The 18,613-nt window shown below is 55.4% G+C and overlaps 1 protein-coding gene across 3 annotated transcripts in view; it reads left to right on the forward strand.

The window, feature by feature from the left end:
- The window catches only part of pgap2 (post-GPI attachment to proteins 2), a 32,081-nt gene extending 13,858 nt beyond the window's left edge, over positions 1–18,223 (forward strand). For 2 of the 3 annotated variants that reach the window (XM_063054775.1, XM_063054776.1), the window contains exons 3-6: positions 8,438–8,690; positions 10,479–10,585; positions 17,116–17,224; positions 17,592–18,223. In XM_063054775.1, coding sequence (XP_062910845.1) covers positions 8,438–8,690; positions 10,479–10,585; positions 17,116–17,224; positions 17,592–17,722 — 600 coding nt within the window. In that variant the 3' untranslated portion in view covers positions 17,723–18,223. The remainder of the gene's footprint in view (positions 1–8,437; positions 8,691–10,478; positions 10,586–17,115; positions 17,225–17,591) is intronic. The other variant, XM_063054777.1, reaches the window with a different exon arrangement.
- The last annotated feature ends 390 nt before the right edge of the window (positions 18,224–18,613 follow it).

The following is an 18,613-nucleotide window of genomic DNA, read 5'->3' on the forward strand; positions in this document are numbered from 1 at the left end:
GTTACAGCTGGGGGCTCTGCAGTTCGGAGCGCGACACTGTTACAGCTGGGGGCTCTGCAGTTCGGAGCGCGACACTGTTACAGCTGGGGGCTCTGCAGTTCGGAGCGCGACACTGTTACAGCTGGGGGCTCTGCAGTTCGGAGCGCGACACTGTTACAGCTGGGGGCTCTGCAGTTCGGAGCGCGACACTGTTACAGCTGGGGGCTCTGCAGTTCGGAGCGCGACACTGTTACAGCTGGGGGCTCTGCAGTTCGGAGCGCGACACTGTTACAGCTGGGGGCTCTGCAGTTCGGAGCGCGACACTGTTACAGCTGGGGGCTCTGCAGTTCGGAGCGCGACACTGTTACAGCTGGGGGCTCTGCAGTTCGGAGCGCGACACTGTTACAGCTGGGGGCTCTGCAGTTCGGAGCGCGACACTGTTACAGCTGGGGGCTCTGCAGTTCGGAGCGCGACACTGTTACAGCTGGGGGCTCTGCAGTTCGGAGCGCGACACTGTTACAGCTGGGGGCTCTGCAGTTCGGAGCGCGACACTGTTACAGCTGGGGGCTCTGCAGTTCGGAGCGCGACACTGTTACAGCTGGGGGCTCTGCAGTTCGGAGCGCGACACTGTTACAGCTGGGGGCTCTGCAGTTCGGAGCGCGACACTGTTACAGCTGGGGGCTCTGCAGTTCGGAGCGCGACACTGTTACAGCTGGGGGCTCTGCAGTTCGGAGCGCGACACTGTTACAGCTGGGGGCTCTGCAGTTCGGAGCGCGACACTGTTACAGCTGGGGGCTCTGCAGTTCGGAGCGCGACACTGTTACAGCTGGGGGCTCTGCAGTTCGGAGCGCGACACTGTTACAGCTGGGGGCTCTGCAGTTCGGAGCGCGACACTGTTACAGCTGGGGGCTCTGCAGTTCGGAGCGCGACACTGTTACAGCTGGGGGCTCTGCAGTTCGGAGCGCGACACTGTTACAGCTGGGGGCTCTGCAGTTCGGAGCGCGACACTGTTACAGCTGGGGGCTCTGCAGTTCGGAGCGCGACACTGTTACAGCTGGGGGCTCTGCAGTTCGGAGCGCGACACTGTTACAGCTGGGGGCTCTGCAGTTCGGAGCGCGACACTGTTACAGCTGGGGGCTCTGCAGTTCGGAGCGCGACACTGTTACAGCTGGGGGCTCTGCAGTTCGGAGCGCGACACTGTTACAGCTGGGGGCTCTGCAGTTCGGAGCGCGACACTGTTACAGCTGGGGGCTCTGCAGTTCGGAGCGCGACACTGTTACAGCTGGGGGCTCTGCAGTTCGGAGCGCGACACTGTTACAGCTGGGGGCTCTGCAGTTCGGAGCGCGACACTGTTACAGCTGGGGGCTCTGCAGTTCGGAGCGCGACACTGTTACAGCTGGGGGCTCTGCAGTTCGGAGCGCGACACTGTTACAGCTGGGGGCTCTGCAGTTCGGAGCGCGACACTGTTACAGCTGGGGGCTCTGCAGTTCGGAGCGCGACACTGTTACAGCTGGGGGCTCTGCAGTTCGGAGCGCGACACTGTTACAGCTGGGGGCTCTGCAGTTCGGAGCGCGACACTGTTACAGCTGGGGGCTCTGCAGTTCGGAGCGCGACACTGTTACAGCTGGGGGCTCTGCAGTTCGGAGCGCGACACTGTTACAGCTGGGGGCTCTGCAGTTCGGAGCGCGACACTGTTACAGCTGGGGGCTCTGCAGTTCGGAGCGCGACACTGTTACAGCTGGGGGCTCTGCAGTTCGGAGCGCGACACTGTTACAGCTGGGGGCTCTGCAGTTCGGAGCGCGACACTGTTACAGCTGGGGGCTCTGCAGTTCGGAGCGCGACACTGTTACAGCTGGGGGCTCTGCAGTTCGGAGCGCGACACTGTTACAGCTGGGGGCTCTGCAGTTCGGAGCGCGACACTGTTACAGCTGGGGGCTCTGCAGTTCGGAGCGCGACACTGTTACAGCTGGGGGCTCTGCAGTTCGGAGCGCGACACTGTTACAGCTGGGGGCTCTGCAGTTCGGAGCGCGACACTGTTACAGCTGGGGGCTCTGCAGTTCGGAGCGCGACACTGTTACAGCTGGGGGCTCTGCAGTTCGGAGCGCGACACTGTTACAGCTGGGGGCTCTGCAGTTCGGAGCGCGACACTGTTACAGCTGGGGGCTCTGCAGTTCGGAGCGCGACACTGTTACAGCTGGGGGCTCTGCAGTTCGGAGCGCGACACTGTTACAGCTGGGGGCTCTGCAGTTCGGAGCGCGACACTGTTACAGCTGGGGGCTCTGCAGTTCGGAGCGCGACACTGTTACAGCTGGGGGCTCTGCAGTTCGGAGCGCGACACTGTTACAGCTGGGGGCTCTGCAGTTCGGAGCGCGACACTGTTACAGCTGGGGGCTCTGCAGTTCGGAGCGCGACACTGTTACAGCTGGGGGCTCTGCAGTTCGGAGCGCGACACTGTTACAGCTGGGGGCTCTGCAGTTCGGAGCGCGACACTGTTACAGCTGGGGGCTCTGCAGTTCGGAGCGCGACACTGTTACAGCTGGGGGCTCTGCAGTTCGGAGCGCGACACTGTTACAGCTGGGGGCTCTGCAGTTCGGAGCGCGACACTGTTACAGCTGGGGGCTCTGCAGTTCGGAGCGCGACACTGTTACAGCTGGGGGCTCTGCAGTTCGGAGCGCGACACTGTTACAGCTGGGGGCTCTGCAGTTCGGAGCGCGACACTGTTACAGCTGGGGGCTCTGCAGTTCGGAGCGCGACACTGTTACAGCTGGGGGCTCTGCAGTTCGGAGCGCGACACTGTTACAGCTGGGGGCTCTGCAGTTCGGAGCGCGACACTGTTACAGCTGGGGGCTCTGCAGTTCGGAGCGCGACACTGTTACAGCTGGGGGCTCTGCAGTTCGGAGCGCGACACTGTTACAGCTGGGGGCTCTGCAGTTCGGAGCGCGACACTGTTACAGCTGGGGGCTCTGCAGTTCGGAGCGCGACACTGTTACAGCTGGGGGCTCTGCAGTTCGGAGCGCGACACTGTTACAGCTGGGGGCTCTGCAGTTCGGAGCGCGACACTGTTACAGCTGGGGGCTCTGCAGTTCGGAGCGCGACACTGTTACAGCTGGGGGCTCTGCAGTTCGGAGCGCGACACTGTTACAGCTGGGGGCTCTGCAGTTCGGAGCGCGACACTGTTACAGCTGGGGGCTCTGCAGTTCGGAGCGCGACACTGTTACAGCTGGGGGCTCTGCAGTTCGGAGCGCGACACTGTTACAGCTGGGGGCTCTGCAGTTCGGAGCGCGACACTGTTACAGCTGGGGGCTCTGCAGTTCGGAGCGCGACACTGTTACAGCTGGGCTCTAGTTCAGCTACAGGGGGCTCTGCAGTTCGGAGCGCGACACTGTTACAGCTGGGGGCTCTGCAGTTCGGAGCGCGACACTGTTACAGCTGGGGGCTCTGCAGTTCGGAGCGCGACACTGTTACAGCTGGGGGCTCTGCAGTTCGGAGCGCGACACTGTTACAGCTGGGGGCTCTGCAGTTCGGAGCGCGACACTGTTACAGCTGGGGGCTCTGCAGTTCGGAGCGCGACACTGTTACAGCTGGGGGCTCTGCAGTTCGGAGCGCGACACTGTTACAGCTGGGGGCTCTGCAGTTCGGAGCGCGACACTGTTACAGCTGGGGGCTCTGCAGTTCGGAGCGCGACACTGTTACAGCTGGGGGCTCTGCAGTTCGGAGCGCGACACTGTTACAGCTGGGGGCTCTGCAGTTCGGAGCGCGACACTGTTACAGCTGGGGGCTCTGCAGTTCGGAGCGCGACACTGTTACAGCTGGGGGCTCTGCAGTTCGGAGCGCGACACTGTTACAGCTGGGGGCTCTGCAGTTCGGAGCGCGACACTGTTACAGCTGGGGGCTCTGCAGTTCGGAGCGCGACACTGTTACAGCTGGGGGCTCTGCAGTTCGGAGCGCGACACTGTTACAGCTGGGGGCTCTGCAGTTCGGAGCGCGACACTGTTACAGCTGGGGGCTCTGCAGTTCGGAGCGCGACACTGTTACAGCTGGGGGCTCTGCAGTTCGGAGCGCGACACTGTTACAGCTGGGGGCTCTGCAGTTCGGAGCGCGACACTGTTACAGCTGGGGGCTCTGCAGTTCGGAGCGCGACACTGTTACAGCTGGGGGCTCTGCAGTTCGGAGCGCGACACTGTTACAGCTGGGGGCTCTGCAGTTCGGAGCGCGACACTGTTACAGCTGGGGGCTCTGCAGTTCGGAGCGCGACACTGTTACAGCTGGGGGCTCTGCAGTTCGGAGCGCGACACTGTTACAGCTGGGGGCTCTGCAGTTCGGAGCGCGACACTGTTACAGCTGGGGGCTCTGCAGTTCGGAGCGCGACACTGTTACAGCTGGGGGCTCTGCAGTTCGGAGCGCGACACTGTTACAGCTGGGGGCTCTGCAGTTCGGAGCGCGACACTGTTACAGCTGGGGGCTCTGCAGTTCGGAGCGCGACACTGTTACAGCTGGGGGCTCTGCAGTTCGGAGCGCGACACTGTTACAGCTGGGGGCTCTGCAGTTCGGAGCGCGACACTGTTACAGCTGGGGGCTCTGCAGTTCGGAGCGCGACACTGTTACAGCTGGGGGCTCTGCAGTTCGGAGCGCGACACTGTTACAGCTGGGGGCTCTGCAGTTCGGAGCGCGACACTGTTACAGCTGGGGGCTCTGCAGTTCGGAGCGCGACACTGTTACAGCTGGGGGCTCTGCAGTTCGGAGCGCGACACTGTTACAGCTGGGGGCTCTGCAGTTCGGAGCGCGACACTGTTACAGCTGGGGGCTCTGCAGTTCGGAGCGCGACACTGTTACAGCTGGGGGCTCTGCAGTTCGGAGCGCGACACTGTTACAGCTGGGGGCTCTGCAGTTCGGAGCGCGACACTGTTACAGCTGGGGGCTCTGCAGTTCGGAGCGCGACACTGTTACAGCTGGGGGCTCTGCAGTTCGGAGCGCGACACTGTTACAGCTGGGGGCTCTGCAGTTCGGAGCGCGACACTGTTACAGCTGGGGGCTCTGCAGTTCGGAGCGCGACACTGTTACAGCTGGGGGCTCTGCAGTTCGGAGCGCGACACTGTTACAGCTGGGGGCTCTGCAGTTCGGAGCGCGACACTGTTACAGCTGGGGGCTCTGCAGTTCGGAGCGCGACACTGTTACAGCTGGGGGCTCTGCAGTTCGGAGCGCGACACTGTTACAGCTGGGGGCTCTGCAGTTCGGAGCGCGACACTGTTACAGCTGGGGGCTCTGCAGTTCGGAGCGCGACACTGTTACAGCTGGGGGCTCTGCAGTTCGGAGCGCGACACTGTTACAGCTGGGGGCTCTGCAGTTCGGAGCGCGACACTGTTACAGCTGGGGGCTCTGCAGTTCGGAGCGCGACACTGTTACAGCTGGGGGCTCTGCAGTTCGGAGCGCGACACTGTTACAGCTGGGGGCTCTGCAGTTCGGAGCGCGACACTGTTACAGCTGGGGGCTCTGCAGTTCGGAGCGCGACACTGTTACAGCTGGGGGCTCTGCAGTTCGGAGCGCGACACTGTTACAGCTGGGGGCTCTGCAGTTCGGAGCGCGACACTGTTACAGCTGGGGGCTCTGCAGTTCGGAGCGCGACACTGTTACAGCTGGGGGCTCTGCAGTTCGGAGCGCGACACTGTTACAGCTGGGGGCTCTGCAGTTCGGAGCGCGACACTGTTACAGCTGGGGGCTCTGCAGTTCGGAGCGCGACACTGTTACAGCTGGGGGCTCTGCAGTTCGGAGCGCGACACTGTTACAGCTGGGGGCTCTGCAGTTCGGAGCGCGACACTGTTACAGCTGGGGGCTCTGCAGTTCGGAGCGCGACACTGTTACAGCTGGGGGCTCTGCAGTTCGGAGCGCGACACTGTTACAGCTGGGGGCTCTGCAGTTCGGAGCGCGACACTGTTACAGCTGGGGGCTCTGCAGTTCGGAGCGCGACACTGTTACAGCTGGGGGCTCTGCAGTTCGGAGCGCGACACTGTTACAGCTGGGGGCTCTGCAGTTCGGAGCGCGACACTGTTACAGCTGGGGGCTCTGCAGTTCGGAGCGCGACACTGTTACAGCTGGGGGCTCTGCAGTTCGGAGCGCGACACTGTTACAGCTGGGGGCTCTGCAGTTCGGAGCGCGACACTGTTACAGCTGGGGGCTCTGCAGTTCGGAGCGCGACACTGTTACAGCTGGGGGCTCTGCAGTTCGGAGCGCGACACTGTTACAGCTGGGGGCTCTGCAGTTCGGAGCGCGACACTGTTACAGCTGGGGGCTCTGCAGTTCGGAGCGCGACACTGTTACAGCTGGGGGCTCTGCAGTTCGGAGCTGGGGGCTCTGCAGTTCGGAGCGCGACACTGTTACAGCTGGGGGCTCTGCAGTTCGGAGCGCGACACTGTTACAGCTGGGGGCTCTGCAGTTCGGAGCGCGACACTGTTACAGCTGGGGGCTCTGCAGTTCGGAGCGCGACACTGTTACAGCTGGGGGCTCTGCAGTTCGGAGCGCGACACTGTTACAGCTGGGGGCTCTGCAGTTCGGAGCGCGACACTGTTACAGCTGGGGGCTCTGCAGTTCGGAGCGCGACACTGTTACAGCTGGGGGCTCTGCAGTTCGGAGCGCGACACTGTTACAGCTGGGGGCTCTGCAGTTCGGAGCGCGACACTGTTACAGCTGGGGGCTCTGCAGTTCGGAGCGCGACACTGTTACAGCTGGGGGCTCTGCAGTTCGGAGCGCGACACTGTTACAGCTGGGGGCTCTGCAGTTCGGAGCGCGACACTGTTACAGCTGGGGGCTCTGCAGTTCGGAGCGCGACACTGTTACAGCTGGGGGCTCTGCAGTTCGGAGCGCGACACTGTTACAGCTGGGGGCTCTGCAGTTCGGAGCGCGACACTGTTACAGCTGGGGGCTCTGCAGTTCGGAGCGCGACACTGTTACAGCTGGGGGCTCTGCAGTTCGGAGCGCGACACTGTTACAGCTGGGGGCTCTGCAGTTCGGAGCGCGACACTGTTACAGCTGGGGGCTCTGCAGTTCGGAGGTCAGTCCCAGCATCCGCTGTAAGGAGCTTGTTCTTCCCATGACCACGTGGGTTTCCGGCCAAAGTCCAAAGACATACCAGTTGGTAGGTTAGTTGGTCGTTGTGATTAGGTTAGGGGAAATTGGGGGTTGTTGGGTTTCAAGGATCGAAGGGCTGGGAGGGCCTACTCTGCACTGTACCTCTAAATAAATAAAGAACACAATTAGAATGTTTAAAAGTCCAAGTCCATTGCAAGTGCAAAGTGGTCACGGTGTTGCTGTACTGAGATAGTTAGTGATTGATGTTCTGCCGGTTGCTTCAAGTACCAGATGACTGAAGGGAAGTAGTTGTTCAGAACCTCATGTAGCAGGCAGCATCTATAGAGGGGGATAAATGTTTTGAGCCGAGACTCTTTACCGAAACGTCAACTGTTTATTCCTCTCCGTAGTTGCTGTCTGACCTGCTGAGTTCCTCCAGCATTTTGTGTGCGTTGCTTAAGAGTTCCGGCACCTGCAGAATCTCTTGTGCTCCTAAACCCAGTGGTGTGGAACCTCGGGCTCCTGTAACTCCTGCCCAGTGGTAGCTGTGAGAAGATGGCATGGCCCAGATGGTGGGGATCTTTGATGATTGAAGTTGCCTTCCTGAGTCATCAGCGTATTGATGACAACAACAGCTGTATTTCATTCAGAGTTTGGGGAGACTTGGTATGTCTCCAAAGACACTCACAAATTTCTACAGATGTACCGTGGAGAGCATTCTAACTGGCTGCATCGCCATCTGGTACGGAGGGGCCACTGCACAGGATTGGAAAAAGCTGCAGAAAGTTGTGAATTCAGCCAGCTCCATCACGGGCAGTAGCCTGCCCAGCATCGAGGACATCTTCAAAAGGAGGCACCCATCCTTAAGGACCCCCATCACCCAGGGCATGCCCTCTTCTCATCGCTACCATCAGGGCGGAAGTACGGGAGCCTGAAGATACTCACTCAGTATTTTACGAACAGTTTTTTCCTCTCCACCATCAGATTTCTGAATGGACATTGAACGCTTGAACACAACCTCAGTACTTTTTTTCTTATTGCAAATTTTTACTTTATTTTTTATGTATATTTCTTAATGTAATATATAAATATTTTATATTATTATCAGTTGCAAGGTACTGCTGCCACAAAACAACAAATTTCATGATATATACCTGTGATACTAAACCTGATTCTGATGACTCCTGTAGATACTGCCGATAGTGAAGTGAGGGATGTGCCGGTGATAAGCAGAGTCCTAGGAAAATATAGAATAAGTTTGAAGGCTCGAATGGCCTGTTCCTGTTGTGTGCGTTTTGAATGAGTCCCTCCAGTACACTCTGCTGAGACAAGACTTGGATGGAATGATGGAGGAAGCACCTCTCCCTGACCCTCACCACTCTTCCCTTTCCTGCAGGTCCCCAACTACCTGCCGTCGATCAGCGCTGCCATTGGCGGGGAGACCCCCCAGCGCTATGTCTGGAGGTTCTGCATCGGGCTGCACTCAGCCCCCCGGCTGCTCGTGGCCCTGGCTTACTGGAGCCACTACTGCCGGTCCTGCGCACCCGCGGCCTGGTACGGCCCCCTCTGCCTCGTCAACCTTGCCTCCAACCTGCTGGAGAACCTGGCACTGCTGCTGCTGACCTACGTCTCATCCAGCGAGAATCACTGTAAGTGTCGTCTCCCCCACCCCACTCCGCAAGCTTCCTTCCACTAATCTCAGGGAATCTAGCCTATTACCCAAGGAATTCCAGGGAACTTCTGGGATTTCCCAAGCTCCTCCCGACTGATCAGGGTGGAAATGGCTAACATGAGGGGGCATGATTGGAGGGATGTCAGAGGTAAGTTTTTTTTGACACAGACGGTGGTGGGTGTGTGAGGGGTGTGATAGAGACAGACACATTAGGGACTTTTGCCTTAGATAGGCACATGGATGATGGGAAGGATGGAGGGCTATGTGGGAGGGAAGGGGTAGATTGATCTCAGAGTAGATTAAAAGATGAGCACACGAGTTCTATGATCCCCTTCTTTGATGCTGAGGCATTGGTCAGACCGCACATGGAGTGTTGTGGGCACTTTGAGTCTCCTTACCTAAGAAAGGATTTGCTGACATTGGAGAGGGTTCAGAGGAGTGCACAAGAATGATTCCAGGAATAAAAGAGTTAACGTCTGAGGAGTGTTTGATGGATCTGGGTCTGTACTCACTGGAGTTTAGAAGAATGGAACCTATTGAATGTTGAAATGCCTAGATTGAGTAGATGTGGAGAGGATGTTTCCTATAGTGGGGGAGGGGTCTAGGACCAGAGGGCACAGATTGGGTGTGGAGAGGATATTTCCTATAGTGGGGGAGTCTAGGACCAGAGGGCACAGATAGAGTGGATGTGGAGAGGACTTTTCCTATGGTGGGAAGTCTAGGACCAGAGGACACAGATAGAGTGGATGTGGAGAGGATGTTTCCTATAGTGGGGGAGTGAGTCTAGGACCAGAGGATGCAGTCTCAGGATAGCAGGACGTCACTTTCGAACAGGGATGAGGAGGAATTTCTTTAACCAGAGGATAGTGAATCTGTGGAATTCATTTCCACAGACGGCTGTGGAGGACAAGTCATTGAGTATATTTAAAGCGGAGGTTGATAGATTCTTGATTAGTCAGGACGTCAAAGGTTATGGGGAGAAGGCAGGAAACTGGAGTTGAGAGGGTTAATAAATCACTGGTGAAGGAGACTCGATGGGCTAAATGGTCTAATTCTGCTCCTGTGTCTTATGGTCTCATTAGTGATGACAGTGCAGAATTCCAGGATTACTGGGGAAGAGAGCCAATGCCCAGGATTAACAGGGGAGATAATTAATTCTTGGAATTGCTGAGGATGAACTCTGATTTCCAGGATTAATGGGGAGCTTTGATTCCTGGGATTAGTGGAGATTAGGTCTCATTCCCAGGTTAAGTGGGGAGAGGCCTCAACCCAGGGTTTAGTGAGGGAGAGCTCTGATTCCCAGGATTTGCAAGGAGAGCTTCCATTCCCAAGATTAGTGGGGAAGAACTCTGATTCCCAGGATTAATAGCTGAGTGGTTTAATTCCTGTGGTAAACGAAGAAGAGATTGGGTTGCTGGGATTAGTGGGGAGAAGTTTGATTCCCAGGATGAGTGAGGGAGAGCTCTGGTACCCGGGATTAGTGCATAGAGTGCTGATTCCCAGGATCAGTGGTGGGGCGGGGGAGAAGCTCTGATTCCAGGGATCGGGGGGGGGGGACGTGAGAGATCTCATTCCTGGGATCAGTGAGGGGAGAGGTCTGATTCCCATCATCAGTGGGGAGGGGGGTGCTCTGAATCCTGAGATCAGTGGGGATTAGGTCTGATGCGTGGGATCAGTGGGGTGAGAGTTCTGATTCCTGGTGGGGTAATAACCCCAGAGTTGCTTTCAAAGCTCAGTCCCCTCTCTGCACCTTGTCTCCTTGCAGGGGTTCACGAGAAAGCTTTCATCACCTTCGTGGCATCGTCCATGCTGCACATGTTCCTCACCTGCCTCATCTGGCACCACAGCAAGAAAAGCACAGTAAGTCCTGAGGTAATGCTCCCCCTCCGTTCCTCCACATCTGGCACCACAGCAAGAAAAGCACAGTAAGTCCTGAGGTAATGCTCCCCCTCCGTTCCTCCACATCTGGCACCACAGCAAGAAAAGCACAGTAAGTCCTGAGGTAATGCTTCCCCTCTGTTCCTCCACATCTGTATGTCCCCACATCTGGCACCACAGCAAGAAAAGCACGGTAAGTCCTGAGGTAATGCTTCCCCTCTGTTCCTCCACATCTGTCTGTCCCCACATCTGGCACCACAGCAAGAAAAGCACGGTAAGTCCTGAGGTAATGCTCCCCCTCCGTTCCTCCACATCTGTCTGTCCCCACATCTGGCACCACAGCAAGAAAGGCACAGTAAGTCCTGAGGTAATGCTCCCCCTCTGTTCCTCCACATCTGTCTGTCCCCACATCTGGCACCACAGCAAGAAAAGCACAGTAAGTCCTGAGGTAATGCTCCCCCTCCGTTCCTCCACATCTGTCTGTCCCCACATCTGGCACCACAGCAAGAAAAGCACAGTAAGTCCTGAGGTAATGCTCCCCCTCTGTTCCTCCACATCTGTCTGTCCCCACATCTGGCACCACAGCAAGAAAGGCACAGTAAGTCCTGAGGTAATGCTCCCCCTCCGTTCCTCCACATCTGTCTGTCCCCACATCTGGCACCACAGCAAGAAAAGCACAGTAAGTCCTGAGGTAATGCTCCCCCTCCGTTCCTCCACATCTGGCACCACAGCAATGCTCCCCCTCCGTTCCTCCACATCTGTCTGACCCAAATCTGGCACCACAGCAAGAAAAGCACAGTAAGTCCTGAGGTAATGCTCCCCCTCCGTTCCTCCACATCTGTCTGTCCCCACATCTGGCACCACAGCAAGAAAAGCACAGTAAGTCCTGAGGTAATGCTCCCCCTCTGTTCCTCCACATCTGTCTGTCCCCACATCTGGCACCACAGCAAGAAAGGCACAGTAAGTCCTGAGGTAATGCTCCCCCTCCGTTCCTCCACATCTGTCTGACCCACATCTGGCACCACAGCAAGAAAAGCACAGTAAGTCCTGAGGTAATGCTCCCCCTCCGTTCCTCCACATCTGTCTGTCCCCACATCTGGCACCACAGCAAGAAAAGCACAGTAAGTCCTGAGGTAATGCTTCCCCTCTGTTCCTCCACATCTGTCTGTCCCCTCATCTGGCACCACAGCAAGAAAGGCACAGTAAGTCCTGAGGTAATGCTCCCCCTCCGTTCCTCCACATCAGTCTGTCCCCACATCTGGCACCACAGCAAGAAAAGCACAGTAAGTCCTGAGGTAATGCTCCCCCTCTGTTCCTCCACATCTGTCTGTCCCCACATCTGGCACCACAGCAAGAAAAGCACAATAAGTCCTGAGGTAATGCTCCCCCTCCGTTCCTCCACATCTGTCTGTCCCCACATCTGGCACCACAGCAAGAAAAGCACAGTAAGTCCTGAGGTAATGCTCCCCCTCCGTTCCTCCACATCTGTCTGTCCCCACATCTGGCACCACAGCAAGAAAAGCACAATAAGTCCTGAGGTAATGCTCCCCCTCCGTTCCTCCACATCTGTCTGTCCCCACATCTGGCACCACAGCAAGAAAAGCACAGTAAGTCCTGAGGTAATGCTCCCCCTCCGTTCCTCCACATCTGGCACCACAGCTAGAAAAGCACAGTAAGTCCTGAGGTAATGCTCCCCCTCCGTTCCTCCACATCTGTCTGTCCCCACATCTGGCACCACAGCAAGAAAAGCACAGTAAGTCCTGAGGTAATGCTCCCCCTCCGTTCCTCCACATCTGTCTGTCCCCACATCTGGCACCACAGCAAGAAAAGCACAATAAGTCCTGAGGTAATGCTCCCCCTCCGTTCCTCCACATCTGTCTGTCCCCACATCTGGCACCACAGCAAGAAAAGCACAGTAAGTCCTGAGGTAATGCTCCCCCTCCGTTCCTCCACATCTGGCACCACAGCTAGAAAAGCACAGTAAGTCCTGAGGTAATGCTCCCCCTCCGTTCCTCCACATCTGTCTGTCCCCACATCTGGCACCACAGCAAGAAAAGCACAGTAAGTCCTGAGGTAATGCTCCCCCTCTGTTCCTCCACATCTGTCTGTCCCCACATCTGGCACCACAGCAAGAAAAGCACGGTAAGTCCTGAGGTAATGCTCCCCCTCCGTTCCTCCACATCTGGCACCACAGCTAGAAAAGCACAGTAAGTCCTGAGGTAATGCTCCCCCTCCGTTCCTCCACATCTGTCTGTCCCCACATCTGGCACCACAGCAAGAAAAGCACAGTAAGTCCTGAGGTAATGCTTCCCCTCTGTTCCTCCACATCTGTCTGTCCCCACATCTGGCACCACAGCAAGAAAAGCACGGTAAGTCCTGAGGTAATGCTCCCCCTCCGTTCCTCCACATCTGTCTGTCCCCACATCTGGCACCACAGCAAGAAAAGCACAGTAAGTCCTGAGGTAATGCTCCCCCTCCGTTCCTCCACATCTGTCTGTCCCCACATCTGGCACCACAGCAAGAAAAGCACAGTAAGTCCTGAGGTAATGCTCCCCCTCCGTTCCTCCACATCTGTCTGTCCCCACATCTGGCACCACAGCAAGAAAGGCACAGTAAGTCCTGAGGTAATGCTCCCCCTCTGTTCCTCCACATCTGTCTGTCCCCACATCTGGCACCACAGCAAGAAAGGCACAGTAAGTCCTGAGGTAATGCTCCCCCTCCGTTCCTCCACATCTGTCTGACCCACATCTGGCACCACAGCAAGAAAAGCACAGTAAGTCCTGAGGTAATGCTTCCCCTCTGTTCCTCAACATCTGTCTGTCCCCACATCTGGCACCACAGCAAGAAAAGCACAGTAAGTCCTGAGGTAATGCTCCCCCTCCGTTCCTCCACATCTGTCTGTCCCCACATCTGGCACCACAGCAAGAAAAGCACAATAAGTCCTGAGGTAATGCTCCCCCTCCGTTCCTCCACATCTGTCTGTCCCCACATCTGGCACCACAGCAAGAAAAGCACAGTAAGTCCTGAGGTAATGCTCCCCCTCCGTTCCTCCACATCTGGCACCACAGCTAGAAAAGCACAGTAAGTCCTGAGGTAATGCTCCCCCTCCGTTCCTCCACATCTGTCTGTCCCCACATCTGGCACCACAGCAAGAAAAGCACAGTAAGTCCTGAGGTAATGCTCCCCCTCTGTTCCTCCACATCTGTCTGTCCCCACATCTGGCACCACAGCAAAAAAGCACAGTAAGTCCTGAGGAAATGCTCCCCCTCCGTTCCTCCACATCTGTCTGTCCCCACATCTGGCACCACAGCAAGAAAAGCACAGTAAGTCCTGAGGTAATGCTTCCCCTCTGTTCCTCAACATCTGTCTGTCCCCACATCTGGCACCACAGCAAGAAAAGCACAGTAAGTCCTGAGGTAATGCTCCCCCTCCGTTCCTCCACATCTGGCACCACAGCAAGAAAAGCACAGTAAGTCCTGAGGTAATGCTCCCCCTCCGTTCCTCCACATCTGGCACCACAGCTAGAAAAGCACAGTAAGTCCTGAGGTAATGCTCCCCCTCCGTTCCTCCACATCTGGCACCACAGCTAGAAAAGCACAGTAAGTCCTGAGGTAATGCTCCCCCTCCGTTCCTCCACATCTGTCTGTCCCCACATCTGGCACCACAGCAAGAAAAGCACAGTAAGTCCTGAGGTAATGCTCCCCCTCCGTTCCTCCACATCTGGCACCACAGCAAGAAAAGCACAGTAAGTCCTGAGGTAATGCTTCCCCTCTGTTCCTCCACATCTGTCTGTCCCCACATCTGTTACCACAGCAAGAAAAGAACAGTAAGTCCCGAGCTGATGCTCCCCCTCCGTTCTTTCACTTCATTGTGAAAATGCACACCATTGGGACCATTTACTAAATCATGAGAGCCTATCGCCGCTAACCCACACCTCAGCTCTGACAACACTAAGGAACAAGAGCAGGGTGAGGGTGTGTACAATAGTCCTACATCACTCTACACACCACCGTTATAAGATTGTTTAGAGCAATTTGCAGCCAAAATCCAAGCAGCTGGGCTGAATTTGCGGGCTGCTTCACAGACTGCACTTGCCCCCATGGGCATCGGGTGGCAGCACTGAGCCACTGTCGGAGCAGGGCAGCGCTGGGGAGATCCCTCCCCTCGGCTCCCATGGGGCTGGGGTGAGTCTGCAGGCAGCGACGGGCCGAACTTCTGCTCCTCCAGCCCCGAGGCTCCCTCCTTCCTCTTTCGGCTCAGGGTCAGGGTCAGACAGGGAGTGAGTGTAGTTATAAGAACACAGGAGTCAGTGATTGGCTGGTCTGTTATTCCACTTGGCACGGACATGATGGACAGAAGGGCCTCATTCTGACTGCCTTGACCCTACAGTGAGGACAGCCTTGCATTTCCCCACGTTGTACCCCATGAACCCGTGCATCGGACACTACCTCACTATCTTTTTTCATTTTGCTCTGCTTTTTTAACTTAATATTTAAGATATATTTAATGTAATTTATAATTAATGTAATTTAAATTGTATATTGTAATGTACTGCTGCCACAAAACAACACATTTTATGAAATATGCCAGTGATATTAAATCCGGTTCTTATTCTGATTCCCACATGAACACAATGTTGGTCAGACCACTCGTGGAGTATTGTGTTCAGTTCTGTCGCTTCATTATAGGAAGGATGAGGAAGTTTTTGAGAGGGTGTGGTGGAGATTTACCAGGATGCAGTCTGGATACGAGAGGCAACTATGGCTTTTTGCATTAGAGTGAAGGAGGATTAGAGGTCCCCAACCTTTTTTGCACTGCATACTGGCTTAATATTGACAATATTCTTGTGGACTGGGGTGGTGGAGGGTGTTCAAGTTGAACAGTGGGTGCGACGGGGAAAGAGGAAAGGTGCAGCTGACTCGTATTGTTTCCTTGCGGCCTGGTAGCACGTGCTTGCGGCCCGGTGGTTGGGGACCACTGGTGTACTGGATGATAAGAGGCATCAATAAAGTGGACAGCCAGAGACTTTTTCCCAGGGCGGAAATAGCTAATACGAGGCAGTGCGTTCCAGATACCCACCACTGTGTCAAAAGCCTAACTTGGACATTCCCCCCCGCCCTGTACTTTCCTCCAATCACCTTAATGTTATGCTGTCTTGTATTAGCTACTTCCACCCCGGAAAAAAAATCTCTGGCTGTCCACTCTATCTATATCATCCTGTACACCTCTATCATCCTCCTTCACTCCAAAGAGAAAAGCACTAGCCCACTTAACCTATCGTCAGAAGAGATATTCTCTAATCCAGGCAGCATCCAAGTGAATCTCCCCTGTATCCTTTCTAAAGCTTCTACATACTAATTCTGATTCTGAATGGCCAGGTCACCATGGATCCTTTGCCATTTAATTCTCTGATCCACCACCATCGGGGCAGGAGATACAGGAGTCTCAGTCCCACTCCACCATCGGACAGGAGATACAGGAGTCTCAGGTCCCACACCACCATCAGACAGGACATACAGGAGTCTCAGGTCTCACACCACCACCGGGCAGGAGATACAGGAGTCTCAGGTCCCACTCCACCATTGGGCAGGAGATACAGGAGTCTCAGGTCCCACACCGCCATCGGGCAGGAGATACAGGAGTCTCAGGTCTCACACCACCACCGGGCAGGAGATACAGGAGTCTCAGGTTCCACACCGCCATTGGGCAGGAGATACAGGAGTCTCAGGTCCCACACCGCCATTGGGCAGGAGATACAGGAGTCTCAGGTCCCACACCACCATTGGGCAGGAGATACAGGAGCCTCAGGTCCCACTCCACCATTGGGCCGGAGATACAGGAGCCTCAGGTCTCATACCACCATCGGGCAGGAGATACAGGAGCGTCGGGTCCCACTCCACCATTGGGCAGGAGATACAGGAGCGTCGGGTCCCACTCCACCATTGGGCAGGAGATACAGGAGTCTCAGGTCTCACACCACCACCAGGCAGGAGATACAGGAGCGTCGGGTCCCACTCCACCAGGTTCAGGAGCACTTATTACACCTCTAACATCAGGCTCCTGAACCAGTGTGGATAACTTCACTCACCTCAAGTCTGAACTGATTCCACAAATTACAGACTCATATTCAAAGCCTCTACAATTCCTGTTCTCAATAGGATTTTTTTTGTTATTTGCACGATTTGTCACCTTTTGCACATTGGTTGTTGGTTCAGTCTTTGATTATGTATAGTTTTTTTCATAAATTCCGTTGTATTTCTTTATTTTTCCGGTGAGTGCCTACAAGAAAACAAATCTCAGGGTTGTGTACGGTGACATGTTGGTACTTGGATAATAAATTGACTTTGACTTTGATCTGCCCACGATGAGGAAGCTTACCAGCCAGCAGACAAGTCCATGGATTAACCTTCTCTGCCATTCGTTGTATATGTTGTTGGGATTCATGAAATGAATGAATCCTGATCTTTGTCTCCTCCCGCCCCTCCTCTCCATTTCCCTCCCTCCCTCCCTGCCCCTTCCCTCAGGAGCGGACGTCATACCAGTGGAAAATCAGGCTCTTTGTCTTCAACCTGGTTTCGTTCCTCCTGGCGGCTGGCTGTTACCTGCGGCACAATGCTTACTGTGAGAGCGGAGGTGAGTGTGACATTGGACCGCCCGTTCCTGACAACCTTCCCAACTTCTCCAAAATTTGGCACTCGTTCCCCACCAACCTCCAGACCCTGAGGGACATACTAGTGCACTCCTAACTGACTCACTGCCCTGGAGTTCTGAGTGGATGATACTACGCCTTCTACACCAGTAAACCTCAACCCTGATGATCTATGCCCTCTGACCTGCATATTTGCCCTCGAGTGACCCCTCTGACCTTTACCCCAATCCTGAACTGTGCCCTTTGACTGTGTTTGCCCTCGCCTGAGCCTTCTGGCCTTTACCCTTAACCTGACCTGGGCTCTTATCCTGAACTGCGCCCTCTGACCTATGCCCTTGCTGTCTCCTGCAGTTTACACGGTCTTCTCCTTCCTGGAGTACCTGGTGGTTCTGTCGAACATAGCCTTCCACATGACAGCTTACTGGGACTTTGGGAACAAGGAGCTGCTGATCGGGACCCTCCCTGTGGACAAAAGAGTCTAAGCGAGGCCTAGGATCCTGGCTGGGGAATGAGCACGTAGGCCATTCGGAGACACCACACAAGCATCATCTCCGTGCATCAGGATGTTAGTGGCAGGGTGAGTGGGGAGGGGAGGATGCCCGTCACTGGGACCCTCACCCCTGTCGGCTGAGGGTGAATGGACACCCAGTGAGTGAACACAACCTTTGGCAGAGGACGGCTGGCTGTCTCCCTCCCAAGCACCACCAGGCATGGTCGGTTGCCTCTCAGTCTGCTCGCGATGTGGCTTCTATGTTAGGTGTGAACACTATGTTGAATTGATGTTTTGTACATTGTCGCTGTTGGCATCTGTCCAGCAATCCAACTTTCAAGGACATTGGAGATTTTGTGGCTGAAGTTTTTATGGCATTAAACAGACCTCAGGAAGTGGAGAACTGCTGGATCTTGTAATAACCAGTGTGATGTCAATATTTAATGATACTGAGAGGATCTATAATTAGAGAAATCATGGTTTCAAAATTCAAGATTGTTTAATGTCATTTCTAGCACATGTAACCCCCAGGTTTGGCGGGCTGCGTTAGTCTAGGGGAAGACAATTGCCGCCCCCACCAAACTGGTGAAATCTCATTTGTGTGGATGCTGCGTGACGTTTTCCTGGTTACAAATCAGTACCAAGAAATAACAAACCATACACCATATGCAATTAAATGATTTAGCTTTATAATTCTCAATTTGACTAGAGGGTTAGTAAAGAAAACAAAAAGAAAAGGGCCCATTTTAATGAAATAGTCTAATGTGCACTTTGGAGCTCATGATTTTCCCATCCGTTTGTTCTCCATCGATTTCCCCTGGGTGGCGTCAACTCCTGGCCCCATTCCACGTCCACTCCTTCCTGCAGTCTATGACCTCTCCAT

This window comes from Mobula hypostoma, chromosome 7 (genome assembly GCF_963921235.1).
Source record: "Mobula hypostoma chromosome 7, sMobHyp1.1, whole genome shotgun sequence".
Lineage (NCBI taxonomy): Eukaryota > Metazoa > Chordata > Chondrichthyes > Myliobatiformes > Myliobatidae > Mobula > Mobula hypostoma.